The sequence below is a fragment of the Anser brachyrhynchus genome, assembly GCF_964034855.1.
Source record: "Anser brachyrhynchus genome assembly, chromosome: 19".
Taxonomy (NCBI): Eukaryota; Metazoa; Chordata; class Aves; order Anseriformes; family Anatidae; genus Anser; species Anser brachyrhynchus.
The window spans coordinates 7,079,943-7,104,070 of NC_137712.1; the positions used below are offsets into that span (position 1 = coordinate 7,079,943).

Consider the following 24,128-nt stretch of genomic DNA (forward strand, 5'->3'; position numbering starts at 1 on the left):
GACACCAAAATGCTCCAAAGAATTGGCCACTTTTGGATGCTGCCAACTGGGAAGAAAGCAATAGAGAGAGCGCTCAGGCAGTATAACTCCTATTTACACTAATAAGCACTGCTCGGGTCTTTCTTTTCTCCCACAAGCACTAGGGGTTAACATCCTCCTTCTGAAGGACACGAATGCCCTGGGGTTGTGGAAGAGGAGGGGAACGAAATCCTCTCTCGCAATAAGGAGGGGAATCTTGGAGTAACTGCACAGAAAGCGCGTCTCCTTCGTCTGAGTCAGGAAAGAAACCGTGCCAAGTCAACGGGATTTATTTCAAATTCTGGCTCATTTCAACTCCTATTAACTCTAAACGAAGACCAGCTGGGATCGGCCTGCCTTCCCGAGCGGCAGGGACCGAGCAGCACTGGCCGGCGCGCGGCGAGGACCAACGGCCCCGGGGCTGCAGGCAGCGCGTCCCCAAGCACCGCGGGGTGCCCGGCTCCCCGGGGGGCTGCGGTCTGCTCCAGGGGATTCGGTGCATCGGGTGGGCTGAGTCACGGACACCAGAATAGCAGACGAGGGTAAAAAAAAAAGCAATAAAAGCTCCCAAACAACAAAATCCAGCACGTACGTTCCCCTAAAATGGGATGTTTAGACTGCGGCAAAAGCAGCTGAACCTGGGGCCATTGGAGATGCCGTGAGTACTGAAGGAAAAGGACTGCACAGAGGGCAGTGATTATGAAGGAAAAGGACTGCACGGAGGGCAGAGCTGCCCAGGGGGTCACAGCACCGCTTCCAGAAGGGGACAGAGAACCTGGGGGCTGCAGCCACGCAGAGCCACTCACCCCGACCCTTGCTCCAGCCCTATCCAAAGCAAAGGGCTCAAGCACGTTTGACTTCACTCCCAAGCAACCCTATTCCCCTTAGATTTTCAGTGCAAGGCCAATACTTGCGTATGGCTCTGCTGGATGTTTGTCCACACGAGGAACGACACTCACAGGCTCCAAGGCTGTTAAACAATGATACGCCACGGCCAAGCACAGGCACCTCCAGCTCCAGAAGCTTCGCTCCAGCAGAGGAACTGGCGCTGCTGGTGTGGGGACTGGAAGGGACAAGCAGAAGCACGTCCCGCTGCATCCCCTCCTCCTGCGTGGAGGCCGTGGCTGTGCCTTGGGAGCTGGGTCATGCCCAAGCCCCAGAGACACTCAGCTGCTGCAGCATTGCACCCAGAGCCCGTGCCCCTTGACAAGCACAGCATCCCACGGCAGCATCCGAGACGTGCCTGGCCCGTGGGCCAGCACAGCCCATGCTGAGACGATGCTCACGGCACAGGAACAGTGCTGGGAGACTCCTGCTCCCCTTCAGCCTCTGCCACCGACCTCCTGCATCACCCTGGGCAAGTCACCACTGCTTTGTGCCACTACCACTAACGCGTTATTCAGGGCTATGTAACAATACTTGTTTCCTAGATGAATGGTGCGGGGATCTCGCCGTTACCACCAGCACGCTGCCGGCTGTGCCACAGCCCTGTGCACCGAGCCCTGCCTTCATTCCTCCCGCTGCTCAGCCAGCGGGCAACCCCACGTCCTCGGGGAGCTCCTGCAGCAAGGGCTCCACACCCAGCCCATCCATCAGGAAACAACAGCTCAGCACATAATCAAAAAAAAAAAAAAAGGAGGAAAAAAAAAGGCATGGATTCCTGCATGGACAACTGAGATTGAAACCAGAAGTGACTCCGGGACTGTCCCTCGGCAGCCCCAGTGCTCTCGGGGAGCCGAGTGCCTTGGCTGTGCCGCGGCGCTGCCAGCTGTCGCTGAGCTCATGTGCTCGGAGTGAATGGCTGGATGCAGCAGCAAGGCGCTTTGTTGCAGAAAACCTTTGAATTATGTTTTCAGGGGCAGGAAACAGAAAAGAACAAAGAGCAAAAAACCCGCTCTGGGACAAACGCTGCTGTAAGTGATGTTTGGACAGCTCTATAATAGAGCAGTGTGGTGGATGGGAATTAGCTCCTGCCCAATGCTGCTATAACAGAGCCCAGAAACCAGTCCCAGCGCCGCTGTGACCACGGCATGGCGTTACTGGAGAGAAAAGGCGAGCTCAGAGCAGAAGGTCCTCCCCGGCCAGCACATCTTCCTTCCGCTTCAAGACTTTGGCTTGTGGATGATAGAGAAAGGACGGGAACATTGGGTGTAAGTTGATGGGAAGGATGCTGTCCTCAGGACACCACCCAAGGCTGCGTGTGGAGCTGCTGCTACTCTGGGGAGATGTGGCTGGGACCACGGTGCTGGAGCCAAGAGCCACGAGTTCTCTCAGTTCTCAGGAGAGTGGCTTTGCCCTTTTCAAAGCACTTTGAATTCCCTCCAAACACCTTCTCAGGTCTTCACTCTTGACCAGTTCTGTCACTCTGCCCTCTGGGAGAGCAAACAAAAGGACTCTGACCGTATCGCACCGGAGCAAAAGGACTCACCAAGCCCCTAGAGCTCTTTGGGTCTGGCGGTGCACATCTGCACCAGGCAGCAGGGCCGGCACACGCAGCCAGACCTTCTCTGATGTCATTGTTTATGGCCATTTCTGCCACTGAAGCATCTGGCTCAAAGCTTTCCACGTCCTGACATGGCTTGAATGACACTGCAGATAGGATTTCAGGTTAAAAAGGAAGTGGAAAAAGAAAAGAGCTCAGCTCCCAGTTTTGCTGAACAATGAGGGATTTTCTTGTTTCAGAGCATGTTGTATTTCATTACCTACAGGCTCTCCAATTGCTTTCCTGGAACTGTAAAAGCCTTGCTATCAGATGTCTGCCTTGTATGACAACCGGCGCGTTACGAAAACCGCAGCGCGCAGCCACGGAGAGCAGCTGGAAAGCCACGGCCTGCCTCCTGCCAACTGGCCCGGGCCCTGTGCTCCGGCACTGCGGGCTGGTTGTCCTCCACGGGAAGGGCTGGACGGGGGGCAGCGGCTGGAGGGGAGCACTGCCAGGAGGGGTCACCCTCCGTGACCCTGCTGTGCGCCCAGGTGGGTGGCTGAACACCCCTGACTTCAACCTTCGGTTCCTTCCATCCTCTGTAGTGGAGAACGGGCCTGACCGGCAGCTGGATCCTCTGTAAATACACATTACTCTCTGAAAATGTTCAGGTATTTCAGGCTCAATGGCACTGTTCCCTCATACAATTACCAGTTATGATGAATTAGCTTTTTATTTTCGTGAGCTTGCTTGACACTTGCATTGCTGCAGGACGCCTGGGGTTGAAGGGCTGTTCCACCTCCCATTCTGCCCACAGACCAGAGGTACGGCCTCCTCCTGCCCTCCTCCCCAGAGGACAACTGCTCCCCGCGCTGTCAGCCTGGGACCTGCACCTCCAGCCTCTCCCTGACTGGAGATGCCCAAAGTGGTGCTCTGCAAGGGGAAGACGTTCCCAGCTCCTTGCGGCTCACATGAGCCAACCAGAGCTCAAGTGGCCAAGTCCAGAAGAGTCGAGATCGAGTGACAGCAACGAGTTTGTGTTAGAAGAAGTAGGAAACCACTGGGAGGAGATGACAGGTAGGGCAGCAGCTCAGAACAGATGCGCATCTCTGATGGATTTCTGAAACCTCAGCTGGATCCTGCACTCAGCTGTATGTTGGTGTTTCAGATGCTCTGACTCCTCGCTCGCTACCAGAGGGACAACTGGCAGGAGCAGGACCCGGAGTTGAACGGAGCAGTGTGAACTTGGACGCAGTGACCAAAAGACAGAGGATACTTGTGCATCACGGCTCCAGCTGCCTCGAGCCTGCCAACCGCAGCTGTGAGACTCATGGCCCATCTCGGCTGCCAGGTTTGTTTGCTGAAATCCACTGGCTTTGAAATGTGTACAAACTACCCCTGGAGACTTGGCTGGGGCCTCCCTGCTGCTTTTGTTTGAGCTTTAAAACTGCAGTGGAAACCGATTTTCAGATATGTTAACGCTGGAGATGGCCGGGCCAAGTTAAAGCTAACAATCTTTGAAAAGCGCTTCCTGAGCACCCAGGGAAGCGCGGGTGTGCTCAGTTGGTAATGCTGTATCAGCATCATGATGGCTTTCTGGAAAACAGCCTTGCTCAGTGAAACCAGACCTTGCCCTGCTGTGGGGACCAGCTGCCAGGTGAAAGCCTCTCCTTGGCGTGCCCCAGCAGGGCAGAGCAGGTCCCTGCTGCCTCCGCCAGCGCTAGCACCTGTGGTGGTGCCCCAGGATGTCCCCTTGTCCCTCCCAGGGAGCCGTAGGACTTCACGGGCCAAAGAAATTGCTCTCCCCTTCCATCCCTTCTGCTGGTCCATCGCCAAGTGGTGCGTGAGTTTGTACAAGCCCAGCCAAGCTCGACCTGCTCTGGGGCTACAGGGGAGCTGCCAGCATCAGGCGTTTCCCTTGGCCATGTGTGCAGCGCAGACTGAGAATGTACCAGCAGTAAAGCGAGATCGTTTTAGAGCACTCGTCTGCCTCATTTCCTACATCTGTCAAGGGGATACAATACTGAAGTGTCCTTTTCCTTTAGACATAAGCAAGACTAAGAACAAGACTAAACATCTTCTTGGTGTTAGGGAAAATTCTCCAGGAGGCGGTGTGGCTGCGGGGATCTGTGGTGAAAAGGGTGTTCCCGGAGGCTGGTGCTGTTCCTGGAGGTCACAGCTGCGTGGGTCCCCTCCAGCACCGGAGCAGAGAGCAACACAGAGCCAAGCCGAGGTGCTGCAGAAGCTCATCTCTCTGACCATGACCGTGGACAGGCATCAGCTTCCTTGAGCTAACCCGAACCTCTTCCAGAAGCAGAAAATAAGCAACACGCTCCCCGATGCAGGTTGGTTTGTTGGCACAGGGAACGGCCAGATCCTTGTGCGTCTCTTCCATTAACAGCACAGAGACGTTGACATCTCCCCTGTCACTTCTGCAGACGAGTAGGATATCTCAGCATCACGGGAGCGCAAATCACCGCCTCTAGCCCAGGGAAAAGGCAGGGGAGCCAAGCGAGACCGCAGCAAAGCACAGATGGAGACCCCTGGGTACTGCCCCAGCAGAGACCTGCTGCAGATGGATGAGCTAAAGACAAAGTGCTCCATAACACCAACTAAAGTGAGCATTGGACACAGCATTGCTATCACGTTGGCTGTATTAAACAAAACCAGATGCAACGTGCGCAATGTGTAAACACACCGCATCCGCAGCACGCCCAAGCCCAAGGCACATGTGCCTCGTCCCCACGGAGCGGGTGCCTCCGCACCTTCCGCAGGCGATTTCCATGCTACCGGGCAGTTCCCCACAAATCCTGGACAGGATCTGGTCACGGTGCAACCTTGGCGTTTGCCCTTGTGTGAATACCTTCAAGATCTTCTCCTGATGTGACTTTTTCCTATCTTTCTCCAGCAGCCTTAAAAACCCCTGTCCATGGCTCACTTCTGCAGCGGGCTGTGCCTGTGTGGCTCGTCTCACAGAGGATGGTTTGACTTCATATTGCAGCTTCCAATCCTTGCTTGAAAAGGAGAAGTTGTGGTTATCGCTCGTGGTTTGCATCTCTGGTCCATGAATTTCATACCTTGGCAGAAACCTAAGGAAGATCCCACTAACATTTGTACATTTTCTCCATGGGAAGCTAGAATAAAAAAACTCCAAGAAAAAATGGGAGGAGAAAAATTATTTGTACTTCTGTCAGAGGGCTTCCATCTCTGAATTAGCTCGGTGAGCGCAGGAACACCAGCCCATGCATTAGGTAATGGCCAGGCGCTTGGCAGGAGGCAGCGCTGGCTGGAGCCTGTGTGGGTCCCTGAAAGTCTGCTTGAGTTTCGACATAGGGGATATACAAAGAAACGTTAAAATAGTAGATGGAAATATAGCACTCTGCTGTAAAAAAAAAAAAAAAAAAAGGGGGGGGGGGAGTGATTATGAGCCGGAATCTTGGCTCTATTGGCTATTTTTTTAAAATAAAACAGAAAACGGCATCATGTTCCCAGGGACATGCTGGCAAAGAGCAGGGATGGAGTCTGCGAGAACCTATATTTTATGCCCTATAACTTAATATGGCCTTTGCATGATTTCAGTATTTTTATTGGTTCTCAGAAGCGCGCAGTGTAAACACGTGAAGCAGCCAGAAGTGCAGCACGTGGAGGGCCATGTGCTGAGAGGCACCAGGGACGTTGGGGACCACGGGATGGCACCAACCCTGCAAAGGGCTCCCTGCGGGCACAGGGGGCAGCAGCCTTATTTGGGGCAGGACTACAGCCTTGTTCTGCACATTTATGGTGCGGCACTGCCATATTAAGCCAAATGTTTCCACTTTCCAGTCAAGCCAGTGCTCAAATCACCACCTCAGCCCAAAAACAACACACATCCAGCCCCTTTGCTGCTTCCATCCCCTCACACTGTTCTCCCGGGCCGCCTTTTAGCAGCCACAACATCACCAAAGGGAGAAACAACGTACTCCAGCATCGAGCATCCACCCCGTGCTCCAGGGCACCTGCCTGCCCCGCAGCTTCCCCCTGTCCCAGGAGGGACTCCAGGAGCTGCCACCAACCTCGCTCAGACTCGGGGTCCCTGCACGCCTCCTGGCATGCACGGGGTGGCAGCTGGCCTGTTTTCTGGCTGCAGGGGCAGCAAGACTCGTGCCCCAGGCGAGCCTGGCACCTCCAGCAGCACTGGCTGCATCCGACCTGTCTAGGCTATCGCCCCGCAGGATGAGCCTGAGTTCACGCTTCCGACAGCTGTGATCCACCACAATAATTAGAATATATAAATCATGTCATCAGGCTGATAACTCCCCTTTTCAAGCAGAGGGGTCTGGCTTCACTTGCAGAGCAGCCCGTTGGCACTGGGCAGCGCCATCCTGCGCCACTGAACGAGCCCAGGCTGGATCCTGCCCTATTCCCCCAGCCCTGCAGCTCTCATCTCAGAGACAAAATTATGGTTTTGTTTTCTACGGCATTGAGATCAGACCTGTAAGTGAACCACACAAGCATAGGATATTCCCAGAGGATTCAGAAATCATTTCCTATTAATTTCTCTTATTTCTTACCTATATTACCAATGAGAAACCTTGGAAGGGAAAACCAGAAGTAAGCAAGTAATCACTGAAAATAGATGATAGGGAGCAAAGCCCGGCCATCCCCAAACTGCAGGCCGAGGCCAGCTGGGACAGCCAGGGCAGATGCAGCAGAGAGGCAAGCCCAGGCTGCACAAGCTGTCCCAAAGCCTACGCAAAGCCTGCAGCAGACCAAAGAAGTGATCCACATCTCAAAGACCAACCCTCCTCCTGGATGCAGCTTTTTTTTTTTATTAAAAAAAAAAAAAAACATACTTTACGCCAACCCTTGCAACAAGCCATGTCTTGGATGACTTCCTGCCCTAAGCAGTGTCCTGGTTCAGTGCCTGCATCTCCCACTCAGTCTGCCCCCACGTGTTTTGCTGCAACATGGCAAGTCCTTTTACAGCAGGACTAACGTCCACAGTATTTGCTGTCCTTGAAATAAAAAAAAATAAAAAAAAATGCATATTTCTTTCTTGCTAAGATTTAAATGGAATTCAGCCTCCCAGACAAAACACTGAACTTCCTTTTGTCCCCTTGCTGCAAAAGATGCCCGTACTGCACATCTGGGCTCACACTTCAGCCACGAGGAAGGAGAAAGTCATCTTGCACGTAGGGGATTTAGACAAGAGCACACAGCACTCGTCACGATCCTTCTGGGGCAAGATGCAACCACCAAAATTTGGAAACCAGCACACAGATGACCCTCTGGAGAGGGGGCAGGAGCTGTGCTGGGCCAAGACGTGCACCTGGCTGTCCATGATGCACAGAGATGGCCCGTGCAGCTGGAAGGAGAGCCCTGGCTGCTCCAGGAAACCCACGGACCGCCTGGCGGAGGTGAGCAGGATGCTTTCTCAGACTCACTCGGACACCTGTGATGCCGGGATATCCAGGAGGCCCTTCTTTTCCCTTCAGTCCTTCAGTGCCTTTTTCTCCTTTCTCTCCTTCCAGGCCTTGCTCTCCTTTGTCCCCCTGTGGAAGAGAGAAGGTGGGAGTTTTCATACCCACACCACACATGGGTCACCGTACATGCCTCTCGCAAGGAAAAAAAACCACCACATAATTAATATTTCAGGAGTCTGGGAGGAAGAGAGCCTGCAAGCAAAAGGATGAATGAGGATGAGTCATAATACACTTGACATTTAAAAAAATAAGCAAAACCATTTTTTTTTTTTTTAAGTTTCTTGGCTGGAGGAGAAGGAACTCCCCCATTACACAGGGTAATGTGAACTCTGCTTCTCCTGCGATGAGGCCTGAACCTCCCACGTGAATGAGACAGCGGACAACATCTGAGAGACTCCCTCGCCTCACCCAGAATCCCTGAGCTCAGGATGCTGGAAGATTTTAAATAGGACAGGTTTGTCTGGAGCAGCCACCTGGCTCTTTCTGCCAGCGGGAAGCAGCCCAGGGCTTGACTGAACACTACGAAACTGCGTTGTCTTCCCCTGCAGAGGACTTGTGGTTGGAGCAGTCGGTATCATGTCATGTCTGCTCTTACAGCTGATGGCACGTTTCATGGAGATCATCAAAAGGGCCAGTTCTGTACCGAGAGTGGCACCATGCTAGTGCACCAACCAGCCTCGATGGACTCGGTCTCTGCTGTGCTAGAGCAGAGCCACATCTCTTCTGGGTACAGCAGCGAGCAGCGGCTCTTCTGCTGCCCAGAGACACGTTCAGTTTGAGGAAACCTCGCCTGGTTCAAGAGCTCGCGGGGACAGCTGGGGTGGCAAGAGAATACAGATGACTTGACTGTCTTTAAGGGAGAATCTTTTGGTCCAGCACTCAGAGATAAGCAGAACTAGAGACACATGGCAAATAGCTTAACCAGAACGAAGCAATAAAGTGCATTGTTGTGGGACCGGCTGCTTTTTCTTTCCATGGAACAAAACTGTTGGCCTGTTTGGAAAGGCCGGCTGTGCAGGGACAGAAATCGGAGTCCTGTTCCAAAGGCAAGGTAGCAAGCTCACAGCAGTCAGATAAAGAGAGCGATGCAAGCCCTGAGCAAGCACCTGGGACTTTGCCAAGAGGAAGGGGATCTGATTTCTTTACTTGCAAACAATGTTCTGGTGCAGGGGATAATGATGGACAATTCTTGATTTCCCCTGCCAGGCCCAGGAATTCCTGATTAGCTGGAAATTCAATCTGTAAAAACTCAAATAAAACAGACAAATTGTTGGAAACTAGATCTTGAAGGAGTTGACCTTTTTGGAGATCTGATCATATGCCAAAAATGTGGGTAGAGGAGTGAAACACGAGGAGTCCATTATGTGTGTCTGCAGAAAAAAAATCTTCACTTCTTATTTCTAAACAAATTAACCCATCAAAGAAGTGAGGGGATAAGAGACGAGGGCACACTGCACCAGAATGCCCTGCCTGCTGCAGACCCTTTATATCACACATCTTACCTTGATTCCATCCGGCCCGGGTGGTCCGCTGTCCCCTTCCAGCCCTGGTTCTCCCTGCAAGACAGAAGCAAGCGACATAAAGCTGTGCCACACTTTTTTTTTTTTTTTCCCCCATGCCTTCAGCAGATGATTCATAGCAGCAGGTCAGGCTGCAGTGAGAGGAGCCCAGGCCAGCACTTCCGACGTGTCCCATCCCATGCCCTAACGCTGAACGAGCTCTTCCTGGAGCAAGAGCAGCAGCCCGGCCTCTTGCTCTGTTCTGAACTTTTCCTCCATAGACCCAGCTGTGGAGAAGAGCTCTTTCCCTGTGCTGGAAAGGGCACTCAGTCTGCCTTCATTTCACCTCGGGCTTTTCCATCCTGCTCCAACAGCTGACCTTGGTCCCAAAAAGGGACAAGAGCCATGGCCAGCTTCAGTCCATGAACTCATCCCATCCCTGCTCCCTCCCATGCGGCACGGAGCAGCCAGTGCTGCCCTGCCTGCTGCCTGTGGGATCTGGTGTAACAGGGGAGCCTGAGCAGAAGGTGTCTGTACTCACCCTTTGACCGATGAGGCCTTGCTCTCCAGGAGCTCCCAGCTGGCCAGGATCACCCTAGAAAGAAGGCACCACAGACATGGAGACGCTGTTAATAATTAGGGAATGCTTCCCGTTGTGCTGCTCAGTTTGGCTTTTTCTTCCCTGTGGTCACACAAACACCCTCACTGCAGCTTGCAAGGCTGGCACCACCAGCACCTCCTGCACCCCCCAGGGGGCTGTAACAGCAACACCCACCAGGACAGGGCATGGAGGAGTGGGGCAGCTGCCTGCAGCTGCAGGGCCAGAGGCCTTCCCTTGGCATGGCCCTGTGCTGGGATGGGGGTAACATTCCCTGCAGCAGCCACACAGTGCTGTGCTCTGCACCCGCAGCCAGAACAGCATTGGTATCACACCAGTGCTGTGTCTCCGGCTGAGCAATACTGGCACAGCACCAGGACTTCAACCTTCAACCCCCCCAGAGCCAGCAGGCTGAGGGTGGGTGAGAGATGGGAAGGGGACATCACCAGGGCAGCTGGCATAAACCAACCATATCGCATTTTGTGATATCCCATACCGTGTGGTGTCACACTCAGCAATAAAGGGTGGGAAAGAGGAAGGGGAGGGGGGCTCTTGTCTCTTGTTACGAAAATGTCTGTCCTCCCAAACAACCGCGACGTGTACTGAGGCCCTGCTTCCTGGGACATGGCTGAACATCACTCCTTGATGGGAAGTAGAGAATAAATTGTTTTTCCTCTCTCTGTGCTTCCACACAGCCTTTGCTAGTTGTTTTTTTCCCCTCTTCCTTTTCCCTTTAATTAAATTATCCTTATCTCATCCCAGACTCGCGGAGGAAACAGCCAACTGCTCTCCGAGCCCCAGCATGACTGCAGAGGGCGGAGAAGAACCACAATCTTCGATGGGCCCTGAATGAGTGACCTGAAGGTGTCTGGAGCTGGCAGATGGATCTCGGTGACAGGCCGCAAGGCTGTGATTTCACTCTGAGGGTACAAGGGACATGGGGCAGCTGCCTCCCATGTGTGCCATCCAAGATAACTGCTTTGCAAGGAAGAGAGCTCAGGAAATGCAGTGACAAGGGCAGAAGGGGAAGAAGTTGCCCTGTCAGGGGGCAGGGGGGTGCTTGTGCAAATCACCGTGTCCTGTTCCAGGGCTGGCAGTGCAGGGGCAGCCAGGAGCACGGGAGCTGAGAGAGCCGTGCAGTGTCAGGACGCCACAGACACGGTAGCTCCAGTGAAGTGTCAGAAGATTTGCCAAGGAAAACATGGCATAGGATGGGGCTGGGGGTGGGGAGCAAAGAACAGCAAAGAGGAAATTGCATTTAATCCCCACACAGAGACTGTTCACAAGCCCTCCACACAGGAGCAAACCTTCAAACCAAGCCGAGAGGGGGACAAAGTAAAATAAAAACCCCTCTGAGCTGCTCTGCACAGGGATTTTGTTCAAACAAAGAGATGGTTTTTATAGGCCTTTCCATGTGGACAAGAAGGTGCATTCATGGCCCTGGAGCAGGGCTCCCTCCCCCATAACCCTTAGAGGAGCTCAGTCCCCACATAGCTGAGGCTTGGAAACTGCAGCAGGACCTAGTCTGAGGGTATTTTTTACGCTTGAGACCTTCCTAAGACTCTTCTTGTTTCACATCAGAAGCTGCCTGGATCTCTGGGTCTCAAGGACTCCCTTCTCTGCTCAGATTTTAGACCAGTGAAAGAGCTGAAATTTAATGCCAGGGCACTTCCTCAGCTCAAGGCAGAAGATCCCTGGGACGGAGCTTGTCCCTGGCACTGACAGCTTCCCCTGCTGTGATGGGGCTCACGAATTGGTAGCCAAGGGCTTGAAGTTAAACTGTTTCTTTTTTTTCTTTCTTTTTTCTTTTAACCTTATCTTTATCGATTGTGCTGTCTACATTGGCTGCTGGAGGGTGAACCTGCAATGCTACCCATCCCTGTAGGAACCAAAGTATCTATTACCTCCCTGCTCTGACAGAAATCGCACTAAGGGCTTTTTCCTACCTTCATGCCAGGTTCACCTGCAAGGCCAGGTTGTCCCATTGAGCCAGGCGGTCCCTGGAAAAAAAAATAATGAAAAAACCCATTGTAACCAAGTAGAAAGCAAGATCAAAGGCATAATTCCTTTAGCAGAGCCCTCCTGGGATAGCACAGCCCTCGTTGCAGTGTAATTACTTCCCCGGAGCTGGCTCAGGGTATGCAGCATCAAAGAGGCCAGCATCCCCTTGTGCCGGGTCCCTGCGGGGGCTCTGCTCTTCTCTCACGCCCCCAGCCTCTTCTGCCAGGCTCCGCTGTAACTCCTTCCAACCCTCTGCTTGCTGAGGTTGGTAACCCTGGCAGAGGGGCTCAGCATCCCTCTGACAGCCAAAAATGAGTGCCTGACCTGCAAAGTATGGAAAATTAAGGTATAAAGAGGGAAGAATAGAGAATGACCTTGCAAATCGTTCTTACTAGGTGTGCAGCTGCCACTTGCAGCTTTGCAATCGTGGGGCCACAATTCCTTAAACACCTTTGGTACCAAGATCAATTGGGAGCTTTAATCTTTGTACATTTTCTGCTACGCCTGGGAAGAATGGGGAATGACAGTCTGGAAAGCAAGCCCCAAGATGTGACAGCAAAGCTTGCCTTTAAGGGATTTGAGGGGTTTATTTTCTTATGGTACTTGCTTTCTGGACAACAATCCCCCTTCTCTTTGCAGCTAGGAATAAAGGAAAAAAGAGCACACAGTCATAGGCAGCACTTGGCTGCCCAGGCAATAAAGCCAGTTCCTGGCTTGCTGAAATGGATTTGGGCAGAGGAGGGAGCAGGGTGAGTGCTGGGTTTATTAACAAATGGTCAAGTCATGCAAAGAGAAAATTCAAACTCCAATGAAAGCAAAAATCCTGCTTTGGTTTCTCCAGCAGTGCCAGTGCAGGGAAAGGCTCCTGGAAGAGGCACAGATTTGAATAAACCTCTGTACTTTCTTGGTTGGCAGCAGAGAGGCTTGGTAGCAGCTTTCCAGCTCCCCAGTGTGGTTTACCACACTGAGAGCTCGCTCCATCCAGTCTAGCAGCCATGAGAATGGAAACTTTCCTGACTCATACACTTTGCAGTAGACTGTATTAAAAGGCACCTTTGCTGCTGTTTCCACAACCAAGTGAAACATCATAGCTGCTTCACAGCTCAGGACCTGTGGAAGGAGCTACTCAAAGGGACTGGTACACCTGGTATAGTCAGCCAAAACTCTAATATTTCAACGAGAATCAAGTAAGGCCAAGACTGTAAATGAATTAGGGGGAAGTCATGGAGGCATCTCCTGCATCAGGGCACTGTTTGGCAGCTGCTGCTGCTTTGGTTATGGTGTGTTTGTGCCAGTGCTTCGTGGCAACGGCAACCCAAAAAGCACTGTCAGCAGCACAGGCATTTCTCTGAGCTTCCTCCACTGGCTGCAGACCTGTGATGGGACTGCCGAAGCAACCCAGGCTGGCTGACAAAACTGTGTCTTGTCAGCAATGGGACCAGTGAGGGGGACAGAAAAGACCAGTTTTCAGTCTGAAGGCTCTGTTTCGTTCCTGACTCTGCTCCCTGGTACGGAGAAGTGGTCCCTGGTGTGGTGGCGGAGCCACGCCTGGGGTGTACTTGCTGGAGGGCGGCCAGCTTTGAAATGTTTCTCTTGTGAAGATGGGGCTGCCCACCTACCAGCGGGGTGCCCATGCCCTGCGATGAAAATGGTGCTCGGATTTCTGGCTCTCCCTGTTTGCTTTGGAAGCTGGTATTCAGACTCGAGGGAAACCCTTCCTGCTCATGTCCCTGGGTGTGAAAGCTTTCACCTCTGCACCCTTAATCCTCCCTCAGTCCTGCCACTCTCCATGTGAGGGGAAAATAAACAGGAGCAAAGACCGGACTTACCTTATGCCCGATTTCTCCCAAAGGCCCAGGCGGCCCCTGTGGTCCTTGTGGACCCTGGAAAACAGAGACACAAGGCTCTTTTCATGCAACTGTTTTCACTTCTGAAGGGCCATCATTTCTGCAGCCTGCAAGATAAAACACTGGTTCCCTCCCACATCGCAGCGGAGCTACACAGTGTGCAAGAGATGGCCAGCAAGACGGAGGGACCAGTAATGGGTGCTCTGAGGCATCAAAACAGGCAAACAACAGCTAAGAAGGCCCTTCGCCTTTCTGGCTCCGACCTAGAACAACCACTGTTGGTAACCTGAAAAGTGTCTGGTTAATCCTCACCCTTCACAGTCTAGGAAAGTCCCGTAGAAACAGACAGCAGGAGAAAGCCCCTCGCCTTGCTTCAGTGGTCCTCCTGGCTGTCCTGCAGGTCTGTCTGCATGTCATCTCCCAGGGCCTCCCTCAAAGCTGCAGGCTCAGTTCTGACACCATCAGACTCCCTCCTGTTCCCCCTCAGCCCAGCCCAACTCTTCTCATTACATCTGACCCTGTGCAGACCCAACCTTACATTTCTTTCCTCCCTTCCTCTCCAAAATCCAGCCCAGGCTGTATCCCATGCTGTCCCTGGTTGATCTGCACTCCCCTTTTCCTTTCTAGGGGTCTGACCTGATCTTTCCTCATGCCTCCTAGAACTCTAGCCACGTCTTTCACATCTCTGACCACACTGGAACTGGCCAGGATGGGAAGGGGAATGAGTAGTGGGGGACAAACAGACAGAGAAAGAAATGAAGTGTGTGTGTATGTGCAGGGAGAGACAGATGAAGAGAGAATGGTGAGACACTTGCCGGGTCGCCTGGTGCCCCTTTTGCTCCTGGAGGTCCTGAAGGCCCTTGGATACCCTAGAAAAATAAACGACACCAAGGTTAGCTTCAACCCCATGGCAATCCTTCATACTTCTCAATAGTAACATGCATCTTTTGAGATGCTCCAGGAAAAAGAGTGGAAAGGTGGCCCTGTAAGTGTGAGACACTCCAAGTTCTTCCTCCTGGACCAGGAACCAAAATATAAGAACTTGAGTGAAAACGAGTTTATAAAAGAAAGCACCAGTTATGGGCACTTACTGGGAAGCCACGCGATCCTGTCTCCCCAGTCTCGCCCATCTTCCCCTGTGAACACACAGTTACAGCCATTAGCAGCTGGAAACGTGCTCAGACACCTGCAGTGCTTTGGCCAGAAGCTGCAGGTCTCTGCACCGTGGGCACCCCCAGGGGGTTTGTGCCTTGCCGGAGCTGGCGGGCACTGGGTCTCGTGGGGGACGTACCTGCAGCCCTTCTGGCCCCAGCTTGCCTGGCTCCCCCGGACGGCCCTGCAAGGCAAAAAGACAGCACACGCTGTATCGGTGAAGCTCTTTGCCTCACCCCACCTGCTCGTGTGTTTTTCTGCATCAGATATTCACTCCTGTTCCCTGCAGCTTTTGAAAGGCCAGATGCCCAGCATCCTGCCCTGAGGAACACCCCAACCCGTGGGGAGTGTGGGCAACGGGCTCCACAACCTACGTCTTTTTGAGCAAACACTGCTTTGGAGGAAGATTTTGCTCTGGCTGCATGGAGGGCTCATTCCCGCTGGCTGGTTCTCCTGGAGCCATTGGACAGCCCCAGTTTCTGGAGGAGGATGGGACCTTGGTCTGTCCGGGGCATTTCATAACGCTGCTAAGAGCAATCTCAGCCAAGCTGGCACTCACCTTGGCACCTCGTGAACCCGGCTCGCCTACTGGTCCATCAGGCCCTCTGGCACCCTGAAAAAAGGCAAAAGAAGGGAAAATAAATTAAGAAAAAAAGGGGGAAAAAGGAGAAGGAAGATTCCCTTCCCACTGCAATCAGCAGTGCAGCCTGGGTTTGGAGGTGGGAGGCTTCTTAGCCTCCCTGCTGCAGCCTGATGACTTCCACCTCCCCGGTGGGCATTAGCTCTGCCTGGCTCCAAAATCCACCCACCTCCTGCCCACCGAGCCACCGTGCCTATCCGCCAAGTGCGGTCTGGGGCATACAAGGGGATGGTTCCGGGGAGCTCCACCTGTGGATGGCTCCAGTCTCAACCACCATGGTTGCCCTCGCATTTTTAACCCTTGGGACATTTGGGCTTTGCAGGCAGGGCTGTAGCTCAGAGGTTGAAGTTTGGGTGCCTGTGCTCTGCTCCTGTGCTAAGGCTTCCTGTGACAGGATTTGTGCAGAGGATATGGCTCATGGGGAATGCAGCAGTCACCCCAGCTGTGGCCACCTGGAAGGCCCCTGAGAGCAGTCCTGGGGAAGCCGACCCACACCTGGCTGGGCTGAGCAGAGCAGAAGATCCCTTCTGTGTTTTGTTCTGCCTCATTTCTCATCATTTACCAGCACACGGCACAAGAATACTTTTTATTCCCCTTAAAACTAACCACCAGCTGCAAACCAAAGCCAGAGGAGAAAGGCATGTCAGGAACAGCCCGATTTTCAGACACCACCTCCATGCTGATGGCTTTGCCATGCACAGGATCACAGTCCTAGCCTTACTGGGATCACAGAATCACAGAACGGTTTTGCTTCCTTCCTAAAACCCTGCTGGTCCACCTGCCCTGTGGCACACCACCTGCCTCATGGTCACAATCGGGGCAATGAAGCTACAAAGCACACAGAGAGGCACGAAGCCCCTGCCACACGGGACCTTCACAACTGTCCCAAGTCCCAGGCCGCTCCCAGAGAGCGGGATATACCTGCTGGCAGCTGAGTTCGTTACCTGCTACTGAAGGAGAGGGCTGCTGTTAGGAATCAGCCAGGTGCTCATGCATATATGCCTGCTGGGGGGGAGCAGCCGGTTGTGCCTGCTCTGGCACCTTGGTCCTATGCCAGCACCTGCACCTGGGTGCGTGCGGGCGTCCGACAGGCACGGGGAGCTCCCGAGGTGTACGTGACGCTGCTGGCACCCACGTGGGTATGGACTGCGAGCGATCCCATACCCCACGAGCTGAAATTGCACAGCTCATGGCATGGCTCTGGCAGCCTGCAGCACGGGAAGATGCTCTTCCAGAGGGTGCTGGGCCAGGAGAGCACTGGCCTTGAAGAGAGAGCACCTGTGATGAGCATCCAAGCTCACGGCAGCAGAGCCCAGCGCACAGCCCCCTGCACCGTCCGAACGCCAGAAACCCGCGGGTCACACTGATGGGGAATAAACAGAGCCCTGGGCAGGAAACAGAACAGTCCACAAAGGGCATAGTAAGGGACTGTATTAACACACGGCATGTTCGTAATCAGGCTGTGATCTCAGCTGGGACTCCTAGGCGCTACTGCAATATAAATAATAAATAATAACACAGAGCGGTGCTAGAATGTAATGGTAAGAGGAATTCTGAGAGCAGGCCAATGTGGAAATAGGGAAAACAGGAGCCAATGCGCTTAATCGGGATGCAAACCGAGTGCCAAAAGTAATAAGAGCGTTAGGGAGCCAACGCGTTAGAAAAGCAACTCCAGTATGACAGGCGAAGAGGGAGACACACAAAGAGCGGCAGTGTAGCAGCAGAAGATGTACAGGAAGCTTCGCCAAATTATTACAGCAGACAAACACTGTCCATATAAAATAATGCAAAAACTTCTACTGTGCTTGGCAAACCCCTGTGCCGCTGAGCGTACCAGAGGCAGAATAACCAAGAGCCTGTGCTGCATGCCAGCAAACCATGGCTCTCAGTGCTCTGCCTGCTCCCTGGGACGGACGGACAGAGGGGGACTGTGCCCAGGCAGGGATGGCACGACCAAAGGGGTGTTTCACAGCTCGGCGCTTCGTTACGCTGCCACCACGGCTGCTCTCGTCAGCTCCAGACACTGCTGCCCTGGCTCGTGCTGCTCACAAGACCCCAGAGCAGATTTTACTACTCCATGTCCCTGCGAACTGCAAAGAACAATGATATAAAATGGAAAGCTGTTTAACACCAGGGCTCCCGACAGCTCCAGCTCTGCTGGAGCAGCGGGAGAGCAGCACACGGAGGTTTGGGGAGCACCCAGGAGACCCAAAAAAACACAGGAACCTGCCCCAGGCTGGGAATCGGGCTGCCAAAGACAGTGGGGTGTCAGCATGTGGATGGCACCGGCACGCTGCCACCCAGCTCCTTGCCCTTCTTGGAAAACAAACCAGTCCCCTCTGCTCTGAGAAGCAATTCGGCTGTTTGGGGCAGTTAAACCTATACTAGCCGAGATGATGGGTTGACCTGCTTGTACAGAGAGGAAGGGTTCAATAACTTGGCCCCGGTTTTACAGGAGGAAGGAACAGGGTTGAGAGGCAAGTGGGACATGGGAAGGGCAGTAGTGACCCCGGTTAGAGGCCCCTGCTCCAGGACAGGCTGCCAGGAAAGCAAAGCGGGATGCATCTCGCCCCTCCAGAGCCATCTTCTGCAGCCTGCCCTGCCCAGCCCCAGGCTGCTCCGTGCTGCTGGAGGCTGTTGGATGCTCCCAGCCCTCACCGGGCTGCTCGGCGCTGCTGGAGGCTGTCGGGTGCTCCCAGCCCTTCGGCTGGCCGGGGCAGTGTTTGCAGTATCCGCGTTTCCTCCAGCAGAGCCCTGTCACCAGCATGGCAGGACCTGCCAGGGCAATCTCCCTTCGCAGCAGTCACCTGGCTAATCCCATCACAACACATCTCATCAGCCTCTGACCTGCCGGAGGAGAAAGTGACCCCGTGTTCACAAACGCATGTGGCAAGCTTCATCTTCCCCAAGCCTCCTGGGCTGGAACCCAGGATGAAGGCTTCCCCTAATTCGCCCTGACAGGAAAGGCTACATTTAGCCAATTAGCGAAATCTTTTAAACTCTTTTTTACTGACAACACTGGTTAGAGAGGGGTGAGCGAGGTCCTGGCGGCTCTCCAGGAGCATCCCATGCCAAGCGCCGCGGCGCGCAGCACGCTGCCTTCCCCTGCGGGCCCGGCTGGGCGCACGAGGGCAGACGCGGCACACACTCGTCCTGAGAGTGGGGTAAGGTGCAGTGAGAAAGCATGGTTTGGTCACCAGCCCAGCACCTCCAGGAGCCCATGAAACAGAGAAGGAAGCTTCTCTTTAGTCGTATTACAATTTCTATGGCAGTATGGAGCTCAGGAGAGGTCCTGGTGGGCCAGGGCTGTACAAACGGTGCGAGCTCTGGGCAGATTTACAATGTAAAAAGGAAAAAAAGGAGGCCTAAATCGTGATCTGTCTGCTCCTTTGCACATGGGCTGCTGAGGCACAGAGAGATACAGGTTTGTGGCTGAGGGAGTGTTTGAGAGCCCGCTCACCTGTTTCACCAAAGCCAGGTGGGATGAAAATGCAGCTCCAAGGCACTGCCGTGTCCATCCCAAAGCAGCTCACCCACGGTCAGTGCAGGGATGTGCTGGGGCTGTGCCACCGTGGCACAAGAGCCACTAGACCAAGTGCCACCCCTCATCCAAGTACGGATACGTCACTGTCACAGTCTGGCCAAGTGGAAAGCAAGCAAATGACTCAGCTGAAGCTTGGAGACATCACTGGCCATAGGTCTGTAGCTAACGTTTCCTCAAACACTTCTAACGCTTTTCAGCTAATTAGAAAGAACCCTGGGAGCAAAAACAAAATACAAAATACCTCTGCTATTTCTCCATAAGCAAATTCCCAGCTAGGCCTGGAATAAGCAACTGCTTTCAGGTTTGTTACAGAACACCGCAAATTCCTAGTGTTTAAAGTCCTGCAATCAGTGCTGCTGCAAAGCAGCGGGGCTGGGTGGCAGGAGATAGCAGTCCCCCCGCGTGGAGGATGCAGATGTGGCCTTGTTATCTCCTCTTTGCAGGCTTCACCTGGGCAATGCCTAATGCAGGAACCTGACGGCTGAACGGCACAGTGGAAGAGAGAAATGTGCTCTGGGGCTTGAAAAGCACCTCTGAGTCAATATCCAGCATCCCCTCCAGCAAGGGTAAGATCCCATTGACATGGACAGACACACCTTGGCCAGAAGAATGGGGCAAGGTCACTTTACAGAAGGATTTCAGGTGCGGCTTTATGTATGAGTTGCAAAGTCAGTGCTCCAGTCGATATTTTGCCTTTTGTAGAGATTCTCAGTCAATTCGTAGGCTCCTCAATACCAAACTCCTCAGCAGAGGATGCTGGAGGCCAGGCACTGTCCTCCTACAGGGAGCTGATTGACAGAAACGGGCTTTTGAATATATGGGAGATAGAGCAAGGGACTGGCAGAATCAGCCTCCTCCAAACATAAACCTTGACGTGGGTAAGCAATTAGGTTAAACATGTGCACAGCTGTCGTTAGGTGAATGTCATGCACATGCCCAGGTGCTACACTGAAGGATGATGAAGCAAAGTGATGGTGAAGCAAAGTCCCATTTTCTCGTCCTCTCTCCAAGAGAAGAGAGGAAGCCACGTCTGCGGAAGACTGCTCAAAACAAAGAGATAGGGAGGAACAACTGTCTTGTCATGACTGAAAAGAAGGTTACAATTCTTAAAAGAATTTTCTTTTCAAAAGTTGTGCTTCTATCTCGACAACACAAAAGCTATCACAAAGTAAATACAGGCCCCCAAAAGTCTCCATTGTTCTTTACAATCAAAACCATACTTGCTATTTACGTTTTCTTCAAAAGTGAAATTACTTTAACAAAGTATCCACAAACAGAGCTCATGGAATCCACAAACATCTGGCAGAGGCTGCATTCATGTTTCCACTCTGAATCAAATTACACCCCTTCTGTAAATGGGGATAGACAGAGCATAATGCCTGAAATTACAACTGGGGGATCGTTTCCCCATCCTGAGAAAACCAAGAGCTCGAATAGCAGGACAAACTAAGCAAACAAAGAATGCTATGTGCCTGGAATCTCTTCTGAGAGTCTGAAGAGAAAGAACACGTGAGGGATGGAGATACAAACCAGAAATCCTCCAGGGAGGAGATCTGCTGGTCCTTACAACACCAACGTTCCCACATTGTACTCACTGAAATCTGTAGGATTTCAAAGCAAGGCCCGAGTTCCCTCTCTCTGCTGGGGATCTTAGAAAGGATGTCTGTCTTGCAAATTCTGTAGGGATTGTATTACTGGGGTTCTGGAGAGACAACGCAGCCCGTGGCTGCCAAGCTGAGCATCTCTACACCATGTGGTATGTCATTTTGGGGATGGACATTGCTGGTGGGAGCTGCTGTCCTGCAGGATTGCTCCTGAGGGCTTGGCACCCGATCCAGCTCCATCCGCAGGCAGGTCCCTGCTGTGCCAGCCAACCTCCTGCCACGGGAGCTGAATCCACCTTGGCTCTTGGTTTTACTGGTGTGATAATAAATATCCATTCCCTTCATCACTCCTGCCAGTACAAGTGGAGCTGAAAACGGCCCATCAGCCTTACTTTCCTTGTGGCTTAAGGCCTTTAGGCCAAAAGAGATGTACGAAGCTGAACAGGATGTACATGGATGAACCTCCCACAGGTCAGGAGCCCAGCGCCAGTGTGTGCAGCTCCTGCTGTAAGGACAGGCTCGGTGCCGGGGGCTGTGACGGGGGACTCCGCTGTCCCTGCGTACCCCGGGCAGAAATGCCCAGTGCTCTCAGAAGACCCACCTCTCCAAGAGCCTGCACAGCCAGCAGCCTGGGATTCATTCAGAAGGCATTTCCCGTTCAGCTCCGTGCTGCAGTTTTACCTTGAGATATTTTCCGCTGTCCACGCAAGGCCTCCCGTGGCAGAACGCCTCCTGTTTCTCATCTGTCGTGCTCACTGAGAGCCCGGGCGGCTCAAATCGCTGCTGCGCAGCACGGAGAAACCTCGCTCCCAGGGGACCCTCCGAGAGAGGAGCTGGGGACTGAGACCCAGGAGCCTTCCCACTGAGGGGAGCAGGGCCGAGGAAGTTTCTTCCCAGCCCCATGCTAAAAGCTGAACCCTGATATGCATCTGCTCAGCTTGGATGTCTTTGGTGTCCTTCTAGCCGTGCTTTTAAGGCTTAGAGCAGTTCTAGGGTACATAACTCTGTGGTTATAAAGCTTTCTAGCTGGTTATTCCATTTCGTTTTGCCAGTTCTAGCTACTTGAATGGAGTATTAGCTCTGGTAGAGGGAAACATTTGGCTGTCCTGAATTCCCCAAGCAGGAATTGCAGTAGAAGCAGAGTCTGGGGGTGGGTAAAATGTTTAGTTTACTCCAGCCTACGTCTTTGAAAACAAAACATGTAAACAGATATCATAAGATCCTTGGAGGGAGAAATGCAAAATATGTTGTTGTTGGGGCCTTCAGCAGAACCCATGTGTGCTTGTTATTAATACTTTGTAAAGCAGCTGGACAAGGGAAAAACAACCCACAGCAGAGATGCTCCTGCAACAAAAGTCCTGCTGAAGAAGAAAGATTGAGGAGCTCAGTGGGACATGAGCTGGATGTCACAGCCAGAAAAACAAGCAGCTTTGGCAGGTCTAGAGGTCATTCTGCTGTCGGCTGTCACCCAAATGGAGCAGGAAGAACCACAGATGAACTGACACTGAGTGTTTGTGAAATATTCATCCGGTGTAAGGAGTACTCACGGTGCTGTCAGCAATGCTACCCAGTGCCATTCCCCAGTGCCGAGCTGGGGGCCTGCTCTCCCCGGGCAGAGCACGGATTCACACATGCTTCACAGTGTGGTACTGTTAGATATGCACAGATAAAATCAGAGCTTGTGTTATGGGCTGGAAAATCAGACAGGAAGACAGGACATGCTTGTACCTTGCAGCACCGACAGCGCACAGCACACCTTTCTGAAACCCCGCACAAGACTGCCAGAAGGTGTGACTGCATCCAGCGAGGCTCAACGGGGAGGCTCTTCTGCTCCTTGTCAGCCCCATTTCTGCCAGCCTCGACTCCTGATTCTATTTCTTAGCATAGCATATCCTGCTGTATCTGCCTCTGGCTAAATCACACCACTTCACACCTCAGCTGCTCTCTGTCCCTTGGTAGCAAAGGCACCTTGTCAGTCCTTTACCTGCACCCCTTCCCCCAGCTGAGGCCCACCCTCAAATGGCTAAATCTTTACCATCCTCACCAGAAGCATCCATAAACCCTGCCTGACATTGCATGTGGCTGGAAAAGACAAGAGGGACTGCTTCCACAACAGACCACACTTGGACCCTCTTCTGCTCATCCTCATCACTTGCATTCGTGTCCCTGGTAAGACTTGCTTCAATGACCCTTCAATACAGCAGAAACACAGCTAAGGAGGTGCTGCCACAACCAGCGCTCATCTTTGCACCCCAAACTACTCCACCAGATTCCTCTTCCAATGGCTGAAAGAGGAGAGGCGTAAAAAATCCATGGGAAGCGCTTACCCTGCGGCCCTTCATCCCTCTGGTCCCTGGTGCACCGCGGACTCCTGCTGGACCCTGGGAGGGGAGAGAAAACACAGTGAAGCTGCAGGAGGAGGCAGGCAGCACTGCAGGTGAGACCCCACGTCCCTCTGTGATCCTCAGGGAACGTGGACACAGAACCTGGAGCAGCCAGTTGGCTCCCTGAGCACTTGCCAAAGACGTGGCCATGTTTCCTCATCTGTAAACAGTCGTTTTGTGAACTCACTGATTGTCTCTCAATTATCAACATTTAGGCCAAGGATGCTGGCTGAGGTTTGTAAGCTTAAGTATCTGCAGCCTGTTGTCTGTGTAAGTGGTATGAATTGAAGAGAAGCTGAGCATCCAGAATTCCCTCCAAAACTATTAAAAGCAGCTGTTGCTCAGTGTCGGTACAAAAAATAATAATAACCAGGATGTGCTTTTCAGTTGTCCAAAATCAGGCACCTCATCTTAGGTATCCAAGCTCGACCTTTTCAGCCAAACTCTGATTTTATTTTCAAGTAACTGTTGTGCTGTTAGTGCTGCACCAACATTCATGCTGGCAGACAGACGCTAATTTCATTCAGACTGTTGTTGTTGAGGGTGATCCTGTTCATCACACCCTTACAGGAAGGCTTCAGGTTGTATTTTATCCTGCATTTGTAGACGTTTGATTCATTAACATGCATACAGGAAATACAGAAGAAAATTAAACAGCTATTCTTCTGTTCAACATGTATCAGTTTCAAACATTGAATGATGTGTTCAATTAACAGGACTTATTTCTACATTACAACTTGAATAACCCATATTTGAAGTTAGTGCCTTTCTGCTGTCAGAAAAGAAAACCTCAGAATGACACATTACATTCTTACTCTCTCAAAAATTCCACATCAAGTTTGCTATTTATATATTCAGAGTTTTTGCCAACTGTCAACCCTGCAAGCTCCACCAAGGACTAGAACAAAGTTGGACTGTGATCTTCCTACTGCTTGTACCACTGCCGCTAATAAAGAT

The 24,128-nt window shown here is 52.5% G+C and overlaps 1 protein-coding gene across 3 annotated transcripts in view; it reads right to left on the minus strand.

Annotated features, from left to right (window-relative positions):
* Positions 1 to 24,128, minus strand: part of COL27A1 (collagen type XXVII alpha 1 chain) — a 188,039-nt gene that overhangs the window by 27,252 nt on the left and 136,659 nt on the right. For all 3 annotated transcript variants that reach the window (XR_013941014.1, XM_080562480.1, XM_080562479.1), the window contains exons 30-39: positions 23,115 to 23,168; positions 15,559 to 15,612; positions 15,139 to 15,183; positions 14,939 to 14,983; positions 14,663 to 14,716; positions 13,830 to 13,883; positions 11,946 to 11,999; positions 9,943 to 9,996; positions 9,405 to 9,458; positions 7,864 to 7,971 (exon numbers count right to left, since the gene is read on the minus strand). Coding sequence is in view for 2 of the 3 variants with exons in the window: in XM_080562480.1 (XP_080418606.1) it covers positions 7,864 to 7,971; positions 9,405 to 9,458; positions 9,943 to 9,996; positions 11,946 to 11,999; positions 13,830 to 13,883; positions 14,663 to 14,716; positions 14,939 to 14,983; positions 15,139 to 15,183; positions 15,559 to 15,612; positions 23,115 to 23,168 (576 nt within the window). In the remaining variant the exon portion in view is untranslated. The remainder of the gene's footprint in view (positions 1 to 7,863; positions 7,972 to 9,404; positions 9,459 to 9,942; positions 9,997 to 11,945; positions 12,000 to 13,829; positions 13,884 to 14,662; positions 14,717 to 14,938; positions 14,984 to 15,138; positions 15,184 to 15,558; positions 15,613 to 23,114; positions 23,169 to 24,128) is intronic.